Source organism: Coregonus clupeaformis, chromosome 8, assembly GCF_020615455.1.
Source record: "Coregonus clupeaformis isolate EN_2021a chromosome 8, ASM2061545v1, whole genome shotgun sequence".
Taxonomy (NCBI): Eukaryota; Metazoa; Chordata; class Actinopteri; order Salmoniformes; family Salmonidae; genus Coregonus; species Coregonus clupeaformis.
This window is the reverse complement of record NC_059199.1, coordinates 32,993,774-33,016,101: the sequence shown is the minus strand read 5'-3', so window position 1 is coordinate 33,016,101 and position 22,328 is coordinate 32,993,774. Positions and strand designations below refer to the sequence as shown.

The following is a 22,328-nucleotide window of genomic DNA, read 5'->3' as shown; positions in this document are numbered from 1 at the left end:
GTAAAAAAAACCTATGGTACAGCTAGGACCACATGATTACCACATAAACCTGAATTCCTGTGGTATACAGCTACCACATCATTTACCGTTACCACAAAAATTACCATACCATATAGTAACACCAAATAACCACACAAAAAACTAATTGAATAACCACATAAAAAAACAAAATTACCATACACAACTACAGGATTTGTACCACAGCAATAACACATTCCTGCAGTAAAATGATCCAAAATACCACACAATGTCTGGATACCACAGGTCAGATACCACAGGAATAGCCCAGAGTACCACCCCAATGAGCAAAAACCGGTTAAATCAACATTGTTTCCACGTCATGTCAAGCCAAAAATAAATGTGATGACGTTGAATGAACGTGGAAAACTGATTGGATTTGCAAAAAGTGATCAACGTAAGGGCATTTTGTATTTTTTTCACCCAACGTTTAACCTAAATCCAAAGACATTGTGACATTTGTTGTTGATTTCACGTTGAATTCACGGTTAGTTTACAAATAAACCAAATGTAAATCAAAACTAGACATTGAACTAATATCAGTGCCCAGTGGGACAACACTACCACAGGAGAAGTACCACATGAATACTTGACTGGGTGTGGTAAAATTACCACAGGATCACCACAGGACATTTTTGTAAGGGAGGGAGTAAAAAAAAAATCCTGTAAACCAAGTAGCATAGAGCTAGGAGATGAGCACTGCTGGCACTACCAAGCATGGGGAATGTACATAAAAGGCCTGTAGTGGAGGGGGTGAGGACTATGTGAGTGTCCAGGGTTGGAGGAGAGCAGTGCGGTGAGAAGGGGTAATGACACTGGGTGGGATACAATGAGGCTGTCTGGTTCCCCCTGGCTCACACCACCGTCAGAAGGCATGGACCTCATATCAACAAACACCATCTGCGAGTACTGAGAAGATCATGCTGCGTGGTAGCCAGCGACTGGATCAAGCTCCAGAAGTGCTTGAAGGTGATTTCCTCACCGTCTGACACACCCATCTGTCTCATCACCTCGCCCAGGCCCTGCTCTGAGCCTCCAGTCTGGGGGAGGGAGGGAGCACAAAAACAACTCTTCACTATATGGACACGGTATTTAACACTTAATAAGCACTAATGGACAGGTTATAAGAAATAAAGTAATCATGCATAGACATGTGTTAGCAGGAAGTTATCAATTAGTCTATTACACTTTTGAGCGTATAACATTGTTGCCTACATTACTCGGTAGGCTATATTCACAACAGTACTACTGATATCCTCAGCGCAGTAATTATGTTTGACTTCATAATCCAATATTGGCCACTCTTCAACTGTACTGTATGCAGCTGTATCAACCTGGACTCAGGGGTAAACATAACATAGTAAACATAAATTTTTCTCCCTCCATCTAGTATGATATGTTACGTTTCGTATGGAACTGTATGTATTCATTTGTGGATGTCCATCATCCAATTCGTATGAAATGTTACGAATTGCAATTCCTACAGTATTTTACCAATTAGAACTGGACTACCGCATTTGGGGTGCTGGGGTACCTACTTCCAGGGGGCCCATGGGTCAGAGATAAAATGTTGCAGTTTTATAATGCTATTCTACACATTTTATCATGAGGCTGAAATATAATTTTGCAGTTTAAAAGAAAATTTCCTGCAATTCTACAAAATTTTCCATGGGAAAGAGAAAACAATTAGCTGTTTTAATGCAGATTTGCTGCTATTCTACAAATTTTGCCATGAGGCTGAGAGAAAATGTTGCAGTTTTAAATTCTACACATTTTGCCTCAAAAATAACTCCAAAATAACTCGGTGCCTTATGGGATTCCACTTTGCTCTGATTCCGGCAGCTTTGCTGGCTCAGTGGAAGTGGCTATCAAAGGGTATAATTAGCCCCTACCCTCCATCATTTTCACTCCCTTAGCTTTGGGACACTTGTGCATATGGCGGAAGTGTGGGTGAACGCTCAAATGGAGGGGCGAGGGGAAGGGAGTGATTTGGTATTCAGCGCAAGTGTGTACTTTGTAAATTAACTGTGTCATATGTTTCAGGCTTTGCTACCCTCTAGTGGTCATAGATTTTTCTAGGAACGTTTTAATTTGTATGGATATTTTCATATAGCAACCGTTTCTTTGTTTGGTAATCTAGATGTAACCAATAGCAGTATCTGGGTAGCCAGTCTTATCTATGATCATTCTGAAATTTGATAAAGCTGCCAGCCAGGCAGATGCAAACACAGTGGATCTTCCTGTCTGCTGGAAACAATAGGAAATTAATTTGGGAAAATATTTCCTGTCCTGAACGCTGGTCCACAGCTGAGACAATATAAAGAGCTGTTTGCTGGAATCCCATTTAAATGATGTGATCATTCCTGTTCCTTTGAAATAGACTCTGGTTTTATATACGTCTAAGACTGGACGTAATGAAAAACATATGGACTTGGTATTTAAGCATATTATTCACTTCAACAGTTGTGTATTGTGTCCCCTTCCGTTAACCTAATTTACCTTTCACAACAAATGAACAAATACAGTCAGGTCCAAAATTATTGGCACCCTTGATAAAGATGAGCAAAAATAAATAAGATAAATAATACAAATACTGAGCTATATTATATGTAAAAAAAACAGGAAAATTATATTATTTTATACTAATACAGCTGCTCAGAGAAATAGATTTTGTTTAAGAAGTAATTGTTTTCTTCTCAAAAACATAGGGGTCAAAATGATTGGCACCCCTGTTTTTAATACCTTCCCTTGCGAGGATAAGGGCACTGAGCCTTTTTCTAAAATGTTTAATGAGATTGGAGAATCTTTCCAGATCCAGGACATCTGGCGTCTGCCCTTATGGACTGCCCACTTCATTTCAAACCACAGGTGTTCAATGGGGTTCAAGTCCGGACACTAAGATGGCCATTGCAAAATGTTGATCTTGTGGTAAAAAAACAAACAATAAAATGTGATCAATTAACCATTTCTTTGTGGATTTTGATGTGTGCTTGGGTTTATTGTCTCTAAGTTTCAGCCTCCTGGCAGAGGCAACCAGGTTTTTGGCTAAAATGTCATGGTACTGGGTAAAGTTGATGATGCCGTTGACCTTAACAAGGGCCCCAGGACCAGTGGATGCAAAATTGACCCATACATCAAAGATCCACTACCATATTTTACAGTAGGTATGGGGTTATTTTCTGCTTATGCATCCTTTTGACGCCAAACACACCACTGGTGTGCGTGTCCAAAGAGCTCTATTTCCATGTCATCTGACCATAGCACCGGTTCCAATCCAAGTGCCAATACCGTTTTAACAAACTCCAGGTGTTTACATTTGTTCGATGACATGAAAATAGAGCTCTTTGGCCACTCGACCTGACTGTATGTCCTAGCTGTTGTGGCTAACTATTGTGTAGCAGAAATACTCTACTTGGTTGTCGAGTGGTGGATGAAGTCGACTTGGTGCAAGGAGTCATATTCAGATTAGGCCTACAGTTGTTCTGCTCTGTTCATAAGGAAAACTGTTATTTACTTCTCTGTCAGATCGTAATATCACCCTCCAGATGAGAGAACAACCTTAAACCTTCATCACTTGTTCATATATTTAAACTGACCTTTTCCTGTTTTTCAGAAGCATAGCTATCTTTGTCACCCTCTGGTAGATTCAGACTCGTCCTGGAAAACCGCCTTAGGCCTCAGACAACTAAGCAGCCAGTTCCAACATGAAGATACTTTGGCCTTTTTAATGTCAAATAAAGCATGTGTCAGATTCAGTTCCTAGCAACACGTTTAACTTTAAAGGGCTAGTGCAGTCAAAAATGTGATTTTCTTGTGTTTTACACACTAAGAACACTAGCCTAATATTGAGTTGCACAATTCGTCGGGGCATGGACTCTATAAGGTGTCGAAAGCGTTCCACAGTGATGCTGGCCCATGTTGGCTCCAATGCTTCCCACAACTGTGTCAAGTTGGCTGGATTCCTTTGGGTGGTGGACCATTCTTGATACATACGGGAAACTGCTGAGTGTGAAAAATCCAGCAGCGTTGCAGTTCTTGAAACAAACTGGTGCACCTGGAACGTACTACCATACCCCGCTCAAAGGCACTTCAATCTTTTGTCTTGCCCATTCACAATCTGAATGGCACACATACACAATCAATGTCTCAATTGTCTCAAGGCTTAAAAATCCTTATTTAACCTGTCTCTGTATGTAGTTCTGTCCTTGAGCTGTTCTTGTCTATTAATGTTCTGTATTATGTCATGTTTCATGTTTTGTTTGGACACCAGGATGAGTAGCTGCTGCTTTTGCAACAGCTAATGGGGATCCTAATAAAATACCAAAATACCTCCCCTTCATCTACACTGATTGAAGTGGATTTAACACGTTATATCAATAAGGGATCATAGCTTCACCTGGACTCACCTGGTCAGTCTATGTCATGGAAAGAGCAGGTGTTCATGTTCTGTACAGTCAGTGTACATTTCCACATTATGAGGTTGGAATAATACTGTGAAATTGTAAAAATTATGATAATGCCGTTTTAGTGTAAGAGCTGTTTGAAAAGACTTCCTGAAATTTCAGCCTGTTTTGGTGGGATGGAGTTTGGCCTGCCTGGCGACCGGGCGGTATAAGTTAATAGACCAATAACAAAGGATTTTAAACCTCTCTGCCAATAACATCTAGTTTTCAGGTTATATATCCCTCTCATTAGGGTCGTCCAATTAGGCCCCTCACTCAGACAGTCCTAGCAAAATTCTTGCTTGAGAAATTGTCCTTTGCTAAAAAGCTATTTTTGTTTATTTTTGACTATTTTAATTCAAGAAAAAACAAACAGTAAAGTGCTTAATTGTTACCCAGAAATGATTTGATATTGAGAGAAAATATGGCTGCATTGGGCCTTTAAATCATGGACACCCAGATAGCTTACAATCCAGCGTAGGTGCTCATGATATGTGCTAACATGTTTAAAACTCAATTGGTGACTGAGTGCACAGTAGATTACAGCAAATGTTGGATTTGCATCCAACCCGGCAACCGACGCCTACAGGCTTTTTCTGAGTGTTTGTTTCGGAGTTATAGGAGGTGGTGTGTACTGTATGTGTGTGGTTGAGTGGGGGAGGTAGTAAGAGTCATATTCACGCCCTACTGGTAGAATCAATGGCAGGTGTGGCCGGGGAGGGCGAGGCCAATGTAGCCGACCGTTGCAGCTTACATACCTTGACTAAGTTGGGCAGCTGGGAGGTGAGGAGGCCTTTCAACTCTTTGGTTTGGAGCGTTGGACCTTTATTGGCCGCAGCGGCATGGAACTTTGTGACCAAAGTGTTGATGGCCTTTTCCAGGTCTGAGTGCTGCGCCAGAGGAGGATAAATAAATGTATTAGGGTGAGGGAATCAAATAATATAACAATAGGAAAAGAGTCATCTGACAGTCCTTTGAAGTTTATTATGTGAAGTTTATTATTATAATAGATCATTAAAAAAGAAAGAAAGAAAGTTAACATTCTTGAGACAGACTCCTGAGGTGTGTGCCAAACAGTGGAGACGGCTGAGGGGAGGACGGCTCATAATAATGGCTGGAACGGAGCCAACGGAGTGGCATAAAACACATAGAAACCATGTGTTTGATACCATTCCACTGATTCTGCTCCAGCCATTACCACGAGCCCATCCTCCCCAATTAAGGTGCCACCAACCTCCTGTGGTGCCAAAGTGTACCGACCTCCACTCACTTCAGTCCCAAATACCCCCAACTTTTCAGACACTCACACCCATCCTCATGTGCATATCTTGCATGCCTCCACGTGTTTGAAGCCTACGCAATGATGCCACTGATGTTTAACCCTGTCCTTGAGTGACTTCATCTCAACAACATCGAACAATACTGCAGCTTTTTGTCCACACATATCACGCACTGCTCCATTCAGTTAATTATTGTGTTTGTATTGCACCTTTCACAGTATCAGTGTCACTGAAAGCTTAGTGGTTAACCAACTATGTGTCATTTTTGTCAATGTTGAATAGTTAGTATAGTGCTATAAACCTAATAAGCCACAAAACAACTAACAGTATGCTCATGGGTGACATAGGATAACAGAGCTTTAAAGAAAAAATTGTGAGAAATAATATGCTGAGTGAAAAATACAGATACTCCAATAAGATCAGTTATACTTCTAGGTTGCAAATCACCTGTTTGAAAAGTAGACCTTATGTTTTGCAGTGGCATATGAAACTGTGTCACACAGACTTGTTATGTTGGTCATTGTGAAGGACATCATTCCATACTCTCTTTAAACCAATAACCAAACACCCAATCTATTGTAGCTGATAGGTTTTTCATACTACTTTTTATTTATATCCTAAATCACCAACATTTATTAACTGTTAAGGAACTTTGCTATGTCACTCACCCCTATTCAAATAGCTATTTTAATATGCTATTGAAATGTGAGCATCTGTGGGTGGGGCGGGGAGGAGTAAGCTTAAGTAACGAGAGACTGAGTGGCCTACTGGTATAGGAAGGCGAAGTCAGACAACTTGGGTCCACTTGGCTACACGGAGAAGGACTTGAACTACCTGCAGCTCACCCTGTCACTGTTTATCTTCAGGGTGTGCCAGGGGCGGAGTGGCCATCTGGCATTTTGGGCAATTTTTTGCCAATTGGGCCTTTCTAACATAGGTTTTTCACACAAAATTATCACTATCTGGCTAATAATGGGGGCATCAAGGGGGGAAATGGGCCAGTATGGGGGCCTCGAGGAAAAACTGGGCCGGTGTGTCAGTCCGTCCGTTCGTCAAGCTGTCATCCCTCACTAAGTGCCTATCTCCAAAGATGGTCTCTGTGGCATAGACCATGGGGACGGAATGAGAAGGGACTGATTGCCTCCCCGTGCTTTCCATTTCCACACATGGTCTCTGTCTATAGACACAATTGAGAATAGCTCCTTGCTCCCTCATCAGCATATGGCCTAGATTAATTTGTCATTGTCCACATTCTTTGATGCTGTTCCAGCATGCACACTGATCAGTGCATTGAAATGATTAGTGGTAAACTCGCATTAAGGTGGCAAGAGTGCATGGAAAGTAGGCTATATGCAAACACCTATAGGACTTAATACGATCTCTTGGACTGTGTCCTGATATAAATTGGATAGCTTAATATGTCAATGGAATTTTCGGTAAACTACATCTGTGCAACTTCCAACCATAATCAGAACGATGCGTACAACTGGGGGGAAAGTTGTCCCCAAAAGAATGCAACAACTCCTTTCGTTGCTTCTAGGACGAGTAAAGCCACCATCTCTTCAGGTGCAACATTTTGACAAGTGCTGATATTAAAATTGTATAGTAGGCCTACCTGTTCTGCCATTTGGATCGTTTTGTGCTGTCCTTTTTCAAAGTAAAGTTTTCTCTCTGCGACGTTCAGTAATTGCTACTTTTCTCGCTCAGCGTTCAATTGCTTCTGTCACATTTTGGCAAGATTCCTAAATACTCCCACTCAAGAAAAAGAAAAAATGCATCTGGATTCCACCTTCAGTGTCAGTCAGAGAAAGCTATGGGAAAAAGTAAAGTGCACTCAGTGTAACCCGATGCATTGGGACTGTAAACTTCACAAGGCAGACAGTCTACATTTTTATTTTATTTTAGTCATTTAGCAGACGCTCATATCCAGAGCGACTTACATTATTATTTTTTCATCCTTGTCGGCCATTCCCTCCCCTACCCTGGACGACGCTGGGCCAATTGTGCGCCGCCCCATGGGTCTCCCGGTCACGGCCGGCAATGACAGAGCCTGGATTCGAACCAGGATCTCTAGTGGCACAGCTAGCACTGCAGAGTAGCTTACACAATTGTGCATTTAACCTTTTCACACATACCAACAAACGCGTGTGATCATTCTACATTGGTCCCCGCAGCGTACGATAAAACCGGTTTGATTAGAACGCTTATATAGAACGTCCAGTTTCGATTGACCCAACAGTCAGCATTTGAGATAGCCACAGTTTTTTTTCATAGAAACATTTCGCACAAACACAGTCCTTACAAAGTTATGTCCTGAATGTGACCAGTTTATTTTTGGATGCAATGTTCAGACATTCACAGAAGTAGCGACAGCATACATAATTATCCAAATCAGGAAATGTAGGCTACATTAGTCCTAGCACTAACTGAGGAAAGATTGAAGTAACACAATAGGTCATATTTAGAGAACTCTCGGCTGACAGAAACCACAATATGAATTAGCTAATAGCAAGTACTATTTATAATTTATCACATCACGGGTGAGCTCACCAATGATCAAAACACTTTCTAGTAATCCGACGATGGATAGTTTGTACGTGCCGCAATGCTTGTTTTTTCGCTTCAACCAAAGATAACAACAGGAGACAAGATGAGTTTGGTCTGTTTGCAGTATGCATGTTGAAGGGGGTGGGTCATCTAGGATCATTCACTTCCGGAAGTGTACTCGAAAGATTAGAGAACCATTCCTTCACCTCAGTATAACATCTTTGGTCTGACAGACGTTTACGTGACACCCAGAATGCATTGTATAATGTCAACAAACATGGCGCCATACATAGCTGGCAAATAGCTTAGCGTTAGCTCATTATAATTAGTACAACCTTCAAAAAACTTGATCTGCGGAAACACTAGGGAAGTGCTTGGGCTCTCCTCGAAGAGAGAAGTTTGTCCGACTCAGTAAAGCCTCAAACATAAATTGTCCGCAACACTGAAATGGGCTACTTCTATGTGAATTAATGAGGAGGCGGAACATACCTCAATTCAAACTGTTGTTAGAAAATAAAACTTGTTAGAAAATAATTAGAAGTTGAAACATAGCCTATAGATAATTAGCAGGCAGCACGTGTTAACTGTCCTGTTGCATAACAATCACATTTTCGAACAGTGAGTGAATGCTGACATCACGTGCATAAAACGACTCACGCTGGGGCGACGGTTGGAGATATTTGGAATTTACATGTGAAAAGGAATGTATAGGCTATTCAAGAAGAGCCCGAGTGCATCACTCAACATCTGGAAACCTTTAGCAAAAATTGGAACAGTCTGCAAGTGGGCTGTAGATTTTCTTCTTTATTGTTGCAATTTTTTACCCCTCATATAGGCCTACCTATTTTCTGCAGTTTCTGTAAAGCTTAGAATATCCTCCCAAAATAATACATTTCTCAATAGGCCTATTGTAAGAAACTTTTATGAACCATGCATCCATGGTCCTTATGGGCAGGTTTTTTTCGAGGTTGTTTGTAATTGAAGTCGTTTGTCATTGTCCATTCCAATTTCCATCAGGCCTACATTCATTTTCGCAAAGTTATCAGAGGTTGATAAGGACATGCTGGCGAACTAAAAAGTGATGTGTGCACAATGAACAGGTACAACCAAATTCTTGTAAGTATTAACAGAGGGGTGGGGAGACATGGGACTCTGTTTCTGTCCATAAATTGTCATAGTCCTACTGATGTGTTTACATGAAAACCAGTCAACCAGCGTCTTCATTATGCTACCACAAAGTCATGGGCTGTTGCAGCCTGGTCTCATAGACTATACGTAACATAGTAAATCAAATCCTGGACACACAAATTAGTATGATATGTTATGTTTGGTATCTTTACATAAGACAGAAGGTCACTTAAGGCAAAACAACGAAATTGCTTTCGTAACATATCATACATATCATCCACAAATTAATACAAACCATACGAAACATAACATACTGTATCTTACTAAATGTGACTTGTTTCAGGAAACTAGGCATATGTCTCGGGTCACTACTTCACAGGAGAGCCATTTGAATGTGAACTTTTTTATTTTTATCAAAATGCGTTTTTTTGCAGGAATGGTTCATTGTTTAACTAGCTAGCTAACGTTAGCTGGCTGGCTCGCTAGCTAACATTACGTGTATGCTCGTATTATTCGTATCTCAGAGCCATTTGCTTGCTAACATTGAACCTGGTTGGTTAGCTACCTGCAGATTAATGCAGGGTAGTAACGTCATGAGTTGGGATTATGGTTGATTTTCCTAGCTAGCTAGCTACATGTCTTAACAAAAGACTCCACTATGCAAGTAACCATTTCGGGTGCGTTCGTAAATTCAGTCTGAGTATGCCAGAGCGCAGAATAACTGATTAATTTACGAACACACAACACCTGTTGAATATGGCCGGTGTCAGTAAACGTCGGCAAAAAAGCGTAATTAAATTGTTGCCAGCAGCACAGTTACAGTCACCAACACTCTGGATAAAATGGTCTAAGGCACTGCATCGCAGTGCTAGCTGTGCCACTAGAGGTCCTGGTTCGCATCCAGGCTCTGTCGTAGCCGGCCGCGACCGGGAGACCCATGGGACGGCGCACAATTGGCCCAGCGTCGTCCAGGGTAGGGGAGGGAATGGCCGGCAGGGATGTAGCTCAGTTGGTAGAGCATGGTGTTTGCAACGCCAGGGTTGTGGGTTAGATTCCCACGGGGGGCCAGTATGAAAAATAAAAAAAATAATGTATGCACTCACTAACTGTAAGTCGCTCTGGATAAGAGCGTCTGCTAAATGACTAAAATGTAAATGTAAAATGAAAACAGCCTAACCAGCTCTGCTACAGCGAATAAAATGGTCAGTGGGGTGCTGGTTAGGCTGTTTTCATGTAATCCAGAGGTAAACAATGAACCATAATCCCAATTTTGTGTCTGGAAGTAGCTAGCAAGCTAGCCAATGTTAGCCAGTTAGCTTGGGTGCTTGACTGCCGTTAAGGTCAACCCAACTCATCGGCCAGAGCGTCAAGTGTGCGCTCTGAACGCTCCGAGAGCTAAACAAGATGGGTGGGGCTAAAGCTTAAGAGGGTGTGAACAATGCTGAATGGGTGTAGACAAAGAAGAGTTATTCAGTAGGTACCAAAACATTCAAAAGCCAATTTCTCAAAAGTGAGATTACAAGTTTATCAACTTTCAAAGCAGAATTACTTTCCCATAGTTCCCTTAAATGCAGTGTATGATATACCATTTGTAGCTCTGTGTCTCTGCTTTTAACCAATATAAAAAAACATAATTTCAAATGTTGCTACATAAGACCGAATCAAGGCGGTCGGCACAAATGGGGTGTCTCGGATTTACATACAGAATAATACGAAATGCTATGAGACCAGGTTGTCTGTTTTGACAGGCCTAAATCTAGCCTAGATACTGGATCCACACTGTCAGGTCCAAACCGTTGTTAGTACTACCACCCACCTCTGTTAAAAATATGCTTGTAAAAACGAATTAATGTCATAATCGAATACCATGGTAAAACTTTGAATGTGTCTCAAGAATGCGCAGCTGTTTGGTTTCACAAGCTGGTATCCCTGGGGAAGAGTGTGTCCTCCACTCAGAGTTTAAAATATACTGCTCTCTCGCCGCTCCTGCTTGCTGTCTTCCAGAAAAAACAGACACCACGCCCAAATTTGCGAAGCCACAGGATCAAGTGGATTTAAGAGGGCTGGCAACTCAGGGATCTGTCAATGTCTCAGGCACGATGACTCATTGTTGAGACGTTTAGGCCTATGTTTAAATGACACTGTTCAGGAGACTAAAGGATGGCCTACACCCTACAGTATACCTACTATTTTAAACAATAGTCAAATTAGGCATTAATGATCAAATTATCTTTAATGAGCTTAAGATTAAAAAAAAAAAACTATGAATGAATGAAAGTACAGTAGGGGTAAGTTACTTATACAAACTACTTCATAAAATACAAACAAACACACACAATTACTCATATACTGTACAGATATTATTTTGAGAAGGAAACACTCTGGCACAGGCAATTCAGTGCATTCTTACAGTCTTCCACATAATTCACTTTCAGACAGTCATGCCCTTTGTGTTGTAATATTGTCATTATGTGTGTCAGCCTGTGTGTGTCTGTGTGTGTGTTTGTGTCACATCACAGAATTCTTGTCAATGTCTGTGACACCTTATGTAAATTGTTTACTTGACAAGTCTGAAAAGAGCAACTTGAACTGTTTTGACTTTAAGTCTCAGAACTACCTTTCAATTATTTGACAAAATCTGTCTGTGCTTTTATAGTCTTGAGTCCTTAAATGACAAAGTCTCATAGTTGAGATATGGTGCAGCGATTTGGGTGAGTTGTATCAAACTCCTGGTCTCATGTTCAAGGCGAATAGGCTGACCACAGTCCCAGTATTTTTAACTTTTTTGGTAGTGCTTGTTATGTGCTTCCACAATGACATCACTTATATTTTAAATCAGAATTATGTTTCACTATGAGAGAGATAGAGAGATACTGTTTGATTTTTTCAAGTGAAACCAAAAAACAGCCAGCCAAACAGCTTTTCCTCTCCCTTCAGTCACCTCATTATTACGGAATGCCAGAACCTGTTAAAACTTGTAGCACAGTGAATTGACTATGTTCCGGTCTTGATTACATATTTGGCCATAGACATTACTGCAACGTATGTGTGGCTCAACACCCTGTCATGAGGTGAGGCGCTGATATAGCTGATGAGAACCTGGCAGGATCACGTTTCCCAGGAATGTCAAATCGATGAGTACAGTGTAGGGTGCGTCTCAATAGTCTGAAGTGGCTTCCTCTCCATGTCTCCTCTCTTTCATCTGCACTGGTCTAAAAACACAGTATAAGTGAAAGCAATATGGTGGATGCCGACCAGAAGTATAATTTGACCTGTCCAGTTCTTTTCACATTAGTGCAAATAAAGGAAAGGAGGCATGGAGAGGAGGGTGCTTTAGATTATTGAGATTCATTCATAGATTTCCTGCTAGCCTCATCCTATAGACCTCTACCCTTGAGGAAACGTCAAGCACCCTACAGGGCATAGTAGGTAGTACAATTTAAATATGAAACCAGCAGCATTATCACTGTAATCTAAATGTTCTCAACTCCAATCCCCAGAGACTGATTCAAAGAATTGAACAAAACCTGTCAGACACAGTGGTCCTTAAAACTGCATTTTCAACACAGTAAATAGTATTAACAGATTGGGTAATTACTGTAGATCTGCAAAAGTGAGTCATTATTTTTGTTGAATATACTAATGTTCCATATTGACCTAACATCAAGAACTAGCTCTTCTGCAATACATGTAAGGAGCAGCTACATTTCCAAGAAAAGAGCTGTCAATTATTAGTATTTGTAATTGTAATTAAAGATATGCAATGGTTCTATTGAGGTATTTCTTAATGTTGTAATAGTCAGTGTGTTTCCTGCTTCAAACAGACAAGTGGACAGGAAACACAGGCCTTTGCAGAGAGCAGAGCCTTGTTTTTGATGTGAGGTTGTGTGGTTAGAAGTGGAGAGAGACTCTGAGTCTGTTCTCACAAACACTTTGAGGCCCTCATTAGACAAGTGACAAAGTAATGACATATACACTACCAAACACCAGGCAAGTCAACATTAAAATACCTTTAAGAAAGAGTACCAGTAGTCGGCATAGAGACAGGTAGCCTAGTGGTTAAGAGTGTTGGGCCAGTAACTGAAAGGTTGCTGGTTCAAATCCCCGAGCTGACGAGGTGAAAAATCTGTCAACGTGCCCTTGAGCAAGGCACTTAGCCTTAATTGCTCCTGTAAGTTGCTCTGGATGAGAGTGTCTGCTAATTGTCCTGTTCAGACCAGGAACTGCTGAAGTGTTATTTCATGACATTTGAGAAGAAAAATGTAATTGCCATGAACATGATTTTGAAAGGATAGGTCATTAAAGTATTCTATTTATCTTGAAAGGGAATGCACTCTTGCAGGTGTGTTTGAGCTAATATATGACATTGTCATGGGTATTCTATTCAGCAAATTGAGTGCAAACTTTTATTACCTACTGACAAAAGTAAATCACTGAAATACCCGTTAACCTCAGTACCATAGTTTAATTAGTCAAGTGTTGAGGATTATCTACCATGACTAATGCACACACTTTGGACTCACTGTCAAAATACTCCCAACAATTGGACTAGTCTGGCCCTGAAAGGTTTCTAAAAGAAATAATAGGAACAACGTTGAAATCTTTCTAAAAAATTATTGTGATCCTGTATGTTCTTCGGATCGAAACGTTGTCAATAAAGCGGTGATTGTGAGCTTTAACAGTGTGCGAGCCTTCTTGTTCTATACCTGTATGTTCTATGAAAATGTTTAGCATTGGTGTAAAGTTTACTCTCTTGTCAATAACTGTTGAGGTTCTAAAAGAAAAAAACATTTCCAGCACCTAGACAATAGCTTAGGTGTAGATGCACTATTGAAAAGCTTTTATTCAATTTTATCCTCTGACATGTCAAGATGCGTGCTTCTCTTTTGCTGTTGTGGTGTACTCTTCCAGGTAAGAGATGTCTTAGTTTACCTATTTGTATTTTGAATGATTGTACACACTTTTGTAAAAAAAATAATTTACAAAAATGTAATGGTCATATATTATTCCAAATATCAACATTGGCAGTTGTTTTTATTAGTCAGTCCAATGTTTTACTTCATGACTACGAAACCTATTTAAAAGTATCAGTTCACTAATCCATGTTTTTGTTTCCAGCTAATTGTACACACTCATCAATTATCACCCAGACACCTGGGGTGGTGATGGTGAAGGCTGGTGATACAGTGTCCTTGAAATGCCATTTGAGTGAGCTTATCACCTACAGCTTGTTTGTGAGTTGGATGAAAGTGGACCCCAGGACTGGAACACTGAGCAGGAGTACAAACTTAAAGGTTGATAACATTTCAGATGAAGGGAAACAAGACAAACAATGTTCTGCTACAATCACCAATGCAACAGTGAGCGACTCTGGCATGTACTACTGTTTGGCGGTGCACTCCCAAATGGTGCACACTGGCAATGGTTCTAAAGTTATTATTTTGGCAGGTAATTTAATGTATTATATGTTCATATTTATTCACAAAGCTGACTAAAATAGAAAAATATCTTGTGCTAAAAAACGAAAATGTATATTACAAAATATAATGATATAAACCTTTAAAAAATAAACACAAAACTGATTGTTAAATCTAAATTATATATTTATATATAATATATATATACCCTTCTCTCTAATTTGCTCTAATTTCATTTCCAGGGGTGTTGAAGAAAAATGCATCACAGGGCAGTGGTTAATGGAGTATTTCAGATACAAGATTTGTGGCGATGTCTCACAGGTGCATCGTCACACATTAATTTTAAAACAAATTATTACTTTTTATTCTTTATGTTCTGCTTTCTGATGCTCTTTCAGTACAAGTCCTGCATGAGAGGATAACAATTCATTTTAATTGTGATGTTATTTGATTCCTTTCTACATCACTTTTTTTGCTAGGCCTAATTGCACCTGCGTAGGTCTAGCTAAAAACATTGAATGAGTCAATTCTAATAAATACTTTCATTTACTATCTCAATGATAGTAAATTAACTCAACCCATATTATGCTCATGCTGATATTATGTTGTTTTTGGAAGTATAACAGTTTTTTTTATAAATACAAAATAAACAAAACATTATAAAAGCAGTTGCGAAACAACCAACTGATTTATATTTGTAACAAGGATTAGGCTGGTTTGTGTATTGACCACAGTACTACAGTCTTTCTAAACCCATTCCTGTGGGACCCAGAGGGCCTAGCACTAACATACCTGACTCAACTACTTGACTAATCACTAATCACCCAACTCTTGATGAGTTGAATCGGATGTGTTAATAGTGCTGGGCCAGAACCAAAATGTGCACACCTTGGGGGTTAGAGAGCAATGGACTGAGAAGCTCTGCAGTACTACAAATAAAAACAAACATGCATAGTAGTTGTTTATTGCAGTTGGATATACATGCATTAATTGTTAGGCACATTAAACAATAGGATATACAGTACAATACACTCAAATAATGCAATTTCCTGTAGTTGGCATAACTCCAAAATGATTAAAATGCTCAACATTCAACATCATACACCCCTAAAGGACACAGAAAGGCATTACAATTCAAAGATGGAACGTAAAGTACAGTATACACTCAAATATGGTATAATGGTTAGTAATGGATATTTCAGTAATCATCACATATTTTGTATGTGTTTGCAAAAAAGTACAGTCGTCTACCAAGGAGCTCACAGAGTTAGCGCATAGTCTCTCTCCACCTCTAACCACACGATGTTTCATCAAAAACAAGGCTGTTTTCTCTGCATTGGCCTGTGTTTCCAGTCCAATTGTCTGTTTAAAACAGCGTACGCACAGACTATAACAACATAAGGAAACACCTTGGTAGAATCATTGCATCTCACATTTCACCTACAACTAGCTACTAGCTACTGTTACAACTAGCTACTACCCCTCCCCCTGAAAGCGAAAGCGTTCCACAGGGAAGCTGGCCCATGTTGACTCCAATGCTTCCCACAGTTGTGTCAAGTTGGCTGGATGTCCTTTGGGTGGTGGACTATTGTTGATACACATGGAAAACTGTTGAGCGTGAAAAACCCAGCAATGTTGCAGTTCTTGACACAAACCAGATGCCCTGGCACCTACTACCATACCCCGTTCAAAGGCACTTAAATATTTTGTCTTGCTCATTCACCCTCTGAATGGTACACGTACACAATCCATGTCTCAATTGTCTCAAGAAAAAATCCTTCTTTAACCTGTCTCCTCCCCTTCATCTACACTGATTGAAGTGGATTTAACAAGTGACATCAATAAGGGATCATAGCTTTCACCTGGATTCACCTGGCCAGTCTATGTCATGGAAAGAGCAGGTGTCCTTAATGCTTTGTAAACTCAGTGTATGCCAATGATGAGACATTACATGCAACCCGTTTCCAAATGAGGAGTTAAAACACATAGGCTAATTTAAGTGGAGTAATAACATTTTCATATAGAAAAGTAGAAAGATAAGTATACATTTACAATGTGTTACTCCTTTGTCATTACTGAAAATAATGTGAGATCTACAGCTGTGAGACTCAGTAGCAGAGTAGTCCTAAATGTGGTTTGTGTTCCGTTTATAATTGTACCAGAGCAGTTGACAGAAGGTACAGCTGCGGCTTGTGGTTTGAAGAGGCGGCACAAACTGAGGTGGGCTTTCAAGGTAAAGCTCATAGATTGACTTCTGAAGAATGCATGCACTCATGAAAAGAAAATCCCCATTGCAACGGTGGTGACCTTTTGTGTCTTTATTAATTATTTGTCACTAATGGTGTTTTATAAACCTTTTATTAATTATGATAAACATACCGTCATACTGATCATCATCATTTGTGTCAATTCCATTCCAATTTAATAAAACAATTGGAGCTTTGCATACTGCGCTGACTCGCAATATAACACAATGGAGACCACTATGTTGTGTAACTACCTCTTTTCTTTAAAAGGTGTTAGTTTGTTAGCTCTCTAAAAAACGACATAAACGTCACTGTAATATGTTTCAGATATTGTTTTGAAATTAAAAGCACCTTTATTGTCATTCATTCATTGATTCTACACAATTCAAGATAGGTGAGATATGTAATGATACGTGTTACACTACAACTTTTTTATCATAGCGATTCCCCATTGACCTATAAAATAAACTGAAATCAAAACACTTTCATTATCACTTCAGTAAAAGTGAACTATCACTTTAACCCTATATCAATCGATGCAAGGCATTTGGTTCATTACCATGTTTCTATATTCAGTTGCATGGTCCATCATGTTGGAGGACTCAACAGTGACCCAGTTTCCACCTTTTGTTGAGGAGGTGGTCGGCGGAACATCGCCATGAACTGCGTTCTGGAGGGGTTGACGTCTTACTGTAATACCATCGCCTGGATGAGACTGCCCAGACAACCCGGGGCAGAATACCCCATAATGACAAAGCCAAATCAGGTTTTTAGAAATTTTAGCAAATGTATTTTTTTTTTAAACACGGAAATATCACATTTACATAAGTATTCAGATCCTTTACTCAGTACTTTGCTGAAGCACCTTTGGCAGCGATTACAGCATCAAGTCTTCTTAGGTATGACGCTACAAGCTTGGCACACCTGTATTTGGGGAGTTTCTCCCATTCTTCTCTGCAGATCCTCTCAAGCTCTGTCAGGTTGGATGGGGAGCGTTGCTGTACAGCTATTTTCAGGTCTCTCTAGAGATGTTCGATTGGGTTCAAGTCCGGGCTCTGACTGGGCCACTCAAGGACATTCAGAGACTTGGCTGTGTGCTTAGGGTCGTTGTCCTGTTGGAAGGTGAACTTCCGCCCCCAGTCTGAGGTCCTGAGCGCTCTGGAGCAGGTTTTCATCAAGGATCTCTCTGCACTTTGCTCCGTTCATCTTTCCCTTGATCCTGACTAGACTCCCAGTCCCTGTCTCTGAAAAACATCCCCACCACATGATGCTACCACCACCATGCTTCACCATAGGGATGGTGGCAGGTTTCCTCCAAACGTGACGCTTGGCAGTCAGGACAAATAGTTCAATCTTGGTTTCATCAGACCAGAGAATCTTGTTTCTCATGGTCTGAGAGTCCTTTAGGTGCCTTTTGGCAAACTCCAAGCGGGCTGTTATGTGCCTTTTACTGAGGAGTGGCTTCCGTCTGGCCAATCTACCATAAAGGGCTGATTGGTGGAGTGCTGCAGAGATGGTTGTTCTTCTGGAAGGTTCTTCCATCTCCACAGCGGAACTCTGGAGCTCTGTCAGAGTGACCATTGGGTTCTTGGTCACCTCCCTGACCAAGGCCCTTCTCCCCCGATTGCGCAGTTTGGCCGGGCAGCCAGCTCTAGGAAGAGTCTTGGTGGTTCCACACTTCTTCCATTTGAGAATAATGGAGGCCACTGTGTTCTTGGGGACCTTCAATGCTGCAGACTGTTTTTGGTACCCTTCCCCAGATCTGTGCTTGACACAATCCTGTATCGAAGCTCTACGGACAATTCCTTCGACCTCATTGCTTGGTTTTCGCTCTGACGTACTGTCAACTGTAGGACTTTATATAGACAGGTGTGTGCCTTTCCAAATCATGTCCAAGCAATTGAATTTACCACAGTTGGATGATCAATGGAAACAGGAAGCATCTGAGCTCAATTTCGAGTCTCATAGCAAAGGGTCTGAATACTTATGTAAATAAGGTATTTATTTTTTCGATTTTTTATAAATTTGCTAACATTTCTAAAAACCTGTTTTCACTTTGTCATTATGGGGTATTGTTTTTAGATTGATGAGAATTTAAATGTTATTTTATCCATTTTAGAATAAGACTGTAACGTAATAATATGTGGAAAAAGGGTCCCAATACTTTCCGAATGCACTGTATGGCCAGCAAATCTACTTAGGCAACAGCACCACAGTGATTGTTAAAGGTTAGTCCTATAGCATTTTAACTATTAAAACATTAATGTAACCTGATTTTGCATGATCTTGTTTTGTTGTGTCTCAAGTTTTACTTTAACTTCTGTTCTGTAAGAGTCACAGGCATGTGCTATGTCACTGATGTAGTATTTGTAAAAAAAAAAAAAGATTACATCAGTTTCCAAATGATCTAAAACCATTTTTATTTCCTTCCGCCAGAGTTCACGTGTGGTAGAGTTTGAACGGCAGAATATCACCAAAACCATGCAACAAAATGGTAACTCCTCTTCCCTTACTATCATAGTTAGTACTACTATAATAATATTGACCGTATGTTAATGTGGTAAGTAGTTGCATTAGTTTGACAATAAATTCAGTGAATATGAAGATATTGAAAAACTTTCTGTATTAAACTGTACTATTCCCTTTGATGAGATGTTATTGTGTGTCCTGTCAGACTTCTCCATGATGTGTTACACCATAGTGAGTCTCTACAGGGTGTTGGGATTGTCTCCGCTCTTCTTCTTCTCATTACATTGACTAAATGGGCACAACTATCAGGCAAGAGCAACAATTCAGGTAAGATGTATTTTTGTATGATACTGTAGTTCATTATACAGTGAACAAAAATATAAACGCAACATGTAAAGTGTTGGTCCCATGTTTCATGAGCTGAAATAAAAGATCCCACAAATGATAATTTGCACAAAAAGCTTATTTCTCTAAAATGTTGTGCACAAATTTGTTTACATCTCTGTTAGTGAGCATTTCTCCTTTGCCAAGATAATCCATCCACCTGACAGGTGTGGCATATCAAGAAGCTTATTAAACAGCATAATCATTACACAGGTGCACCTTGTGCTGGAGACAATAAAAGGCCACTGTAAAATGTGCAGTTTTGTCACACAATGCCACAGATGTCTCGTGTTTTGAGGGAGTGTGCAATTGGCTTGCTGACTGCAGGAATGTCCACCAGAGCGGTTGCCAGATAATTTAATGTTAAATTCTCTACCATAAGCCGCCTCCAACATCGTTTTTAGAGAATTTGGCAGTACGTTTAATCACGCCAGCCCAGGACCTCCACAACTGAGAACAGCTACCTGGACAGCTGATGAAACTGTGGGTATGCACAACCAAAGAATTTCTGCACAAACTGACAGAAAACAGTCTCAGTGAAGCTTATCTGCGTGCACATCGTCTTCACCAGGGTCTTGACCTGACTGCTGTTTGGCATCGTAACTGACTTCAGTGGGCAAATTCTCACTTTCGATGGCCACTGGCACGCTGGAGAAGGGTGCTCTTCACAGATGAATCCCGGTTTCAACTGTACCGAGCAGATGGCGTCGTGTGGGTGAGCGGTTTGCTGATGTCAACGTTGTGAACAGAGTGCCCCATGGTGGGGTTATGGTATGGGCAGGCAGGTTTCAGTTCCCGCCAATATCCAGCAACTTCGTGCAATCTATCTGTCACATGATCTCAGTATATATACACCTGTTCTGAAAGGCCCCAGAGTCTGCAACACCACTAAGCAAGGGGCACCACCAAGCAAACGGCACCATGAAGACCAAGGAGCTCTCCAAACAGGTCAGGGACAAAGTTGTGGAGAAGTACAGATCAGGGTTGGGTTATAAAAAAATATCAGAAACTTTGAACATCCCACAGAGCACCATTAAATCCATTATTAAAAAATTGAAAGAATATGGCACCACAACAAACCTGCCAAGAGAGGGCCACCCACCAAAACCCACGGACCATGCAAGGAGGGCATTAATCAGAGGCAACAAAGAGACCAAAGATAATGCTGAAGGAGCTGCTCAGCGGAGATTGGAGTATCTGTCCATAGGACCGTTTTAAGCCATATACGCCACAGAGCTGGGTTTTATGGAAGAGTGGCCAGAATAAAGCCATTGCTTAAAGAAAAAAATAAGCAAACACGTTTGAGGGAGACTCCCCAAACATATGGAAGAAGGTACTCTGGTCAGATGAGACTAAAATGTAGCTTTTTGGCCATCAAGGAAAACGTTATGTCTGGCGCAAACCCAACACCTCTCATCACCCCGAGAACACCAACCCCACAGTGAAGCATGGTGGTGGCAGCATCATGCTGTGGGGATGTTTTTCATCGGCAGGGACTGGGAAACTGGTCAGAATTCTAGGAATGATGGATGGCACTAAATACAGGGAAATTCTTGAGGGAAACCTGTTTGTCTTCCAGAGATTTGAGACTGGGACGGAGGTTCACCTTCCAGCAGGACAATGACCCTAAGCATACTGCTAAAGCAACACTCGAGAGTTTAAGGGGAAACATTTAAATGTCTTGGAATGGCTTAGTCAAAGCCCAGACCTCAATCCAATTGAGAATCTGTGGTATGACTTAAAGATTGCTGTACTCCAGCGTAACCCATCCAACTTGAAGGAGCTGGAGCAGTTTTGCCTTGAAGAACGGGCAAAAATCCCAGTGGCTAGATGTACCAAGCTTATAGAGACATACCCCAAGAGACTTGCAGCTGTAATTGCTGCAAAAGGTGGCGCTACAAAGGATTGATTTTGGGGGAGTGAATAGTTATGCATGCCCAAGTTTTCTGTTTTTTTGTCTTATTTCTTGTTTGTTTCACACCCCAAAATATTTTGCATCTTCAAAGTGGTAGGCATGTTGTGTAAATCAAATGATACAAACCCCCCAAAAATCAATTTTAATTCCAGGTTGTAAGGCAACAAAATAGGAAAAATGCCAAGGGGGGTGAATACTTTCGCAAGCCACTGTACGTGTGTGCGTGAATCGTAGTTTTTTTATTTTACATTTTTCTTTCTTTTTTTACTTTTGACCAACTGAAAGTGCTATCTGTGTTAATTAGTTTTTTCTTCAGGCAAGCTTAAGAAAAGCAACAGAAAATCCCCAAACTAAAGAAAAAGGAGGAGGGCTTTCAGTGTGAAAACTGCAGTAAACCAACATTCAGAATGTTTACGCTTTGAGAGAATCAGAGTGCTTCATACAAACTAGGAAGATATTAAGTATGTAGTACCTTTTCTCTC

The 22,328-nt window shown here is 40.5% G+C and overlaps 1 protein-coding gene across 1 annotated transcript; it reads right to left on the bottom strand.

The window, feature by feature from the left end:
- Positions 1 to 478: 478 nt before the first annotated feature.
- Positions 479 to 8,399, bottom strand: LOC121571766 (protein S100-A14-like). The gene is made up of 4 exons (XM_041883440.2): positions 8,291 to 8,399; positions 7,356 to 7,551; positions 5,219 to 5,350; positions 479 to 1,058 (listed from the first exon to the last, which is right to left on the bottom strand). The coding sequence occupies exons 2-4, from the start codon at positions 7,365 to 7,367 to the stop codon at positions 900 to 902; spliced, it is 303 nt and encodes a 100-aa protein (XP_041739374.1). The 5' UTR covers positions 7,368 to 7,551; positions 8,291 to 8,399; the 3' UTR covers positions 479 to 899.
- Positions 8,400 to 22,328: the final 13,929 nt, after the last annotated feature.

Excerpts from the sequence above, each read along its gene's own strand:
- LOC121571766 (XM_041883440.2), bottom strand. Across the intron at positions 1,059-5,218 it reads AGCTGCCCAACTTAGTCAAG|ACTGGAGGCTCAGAGCAGGG; the intron begins GTATGTAAGCTG and ends TCCCTCCCCCAG.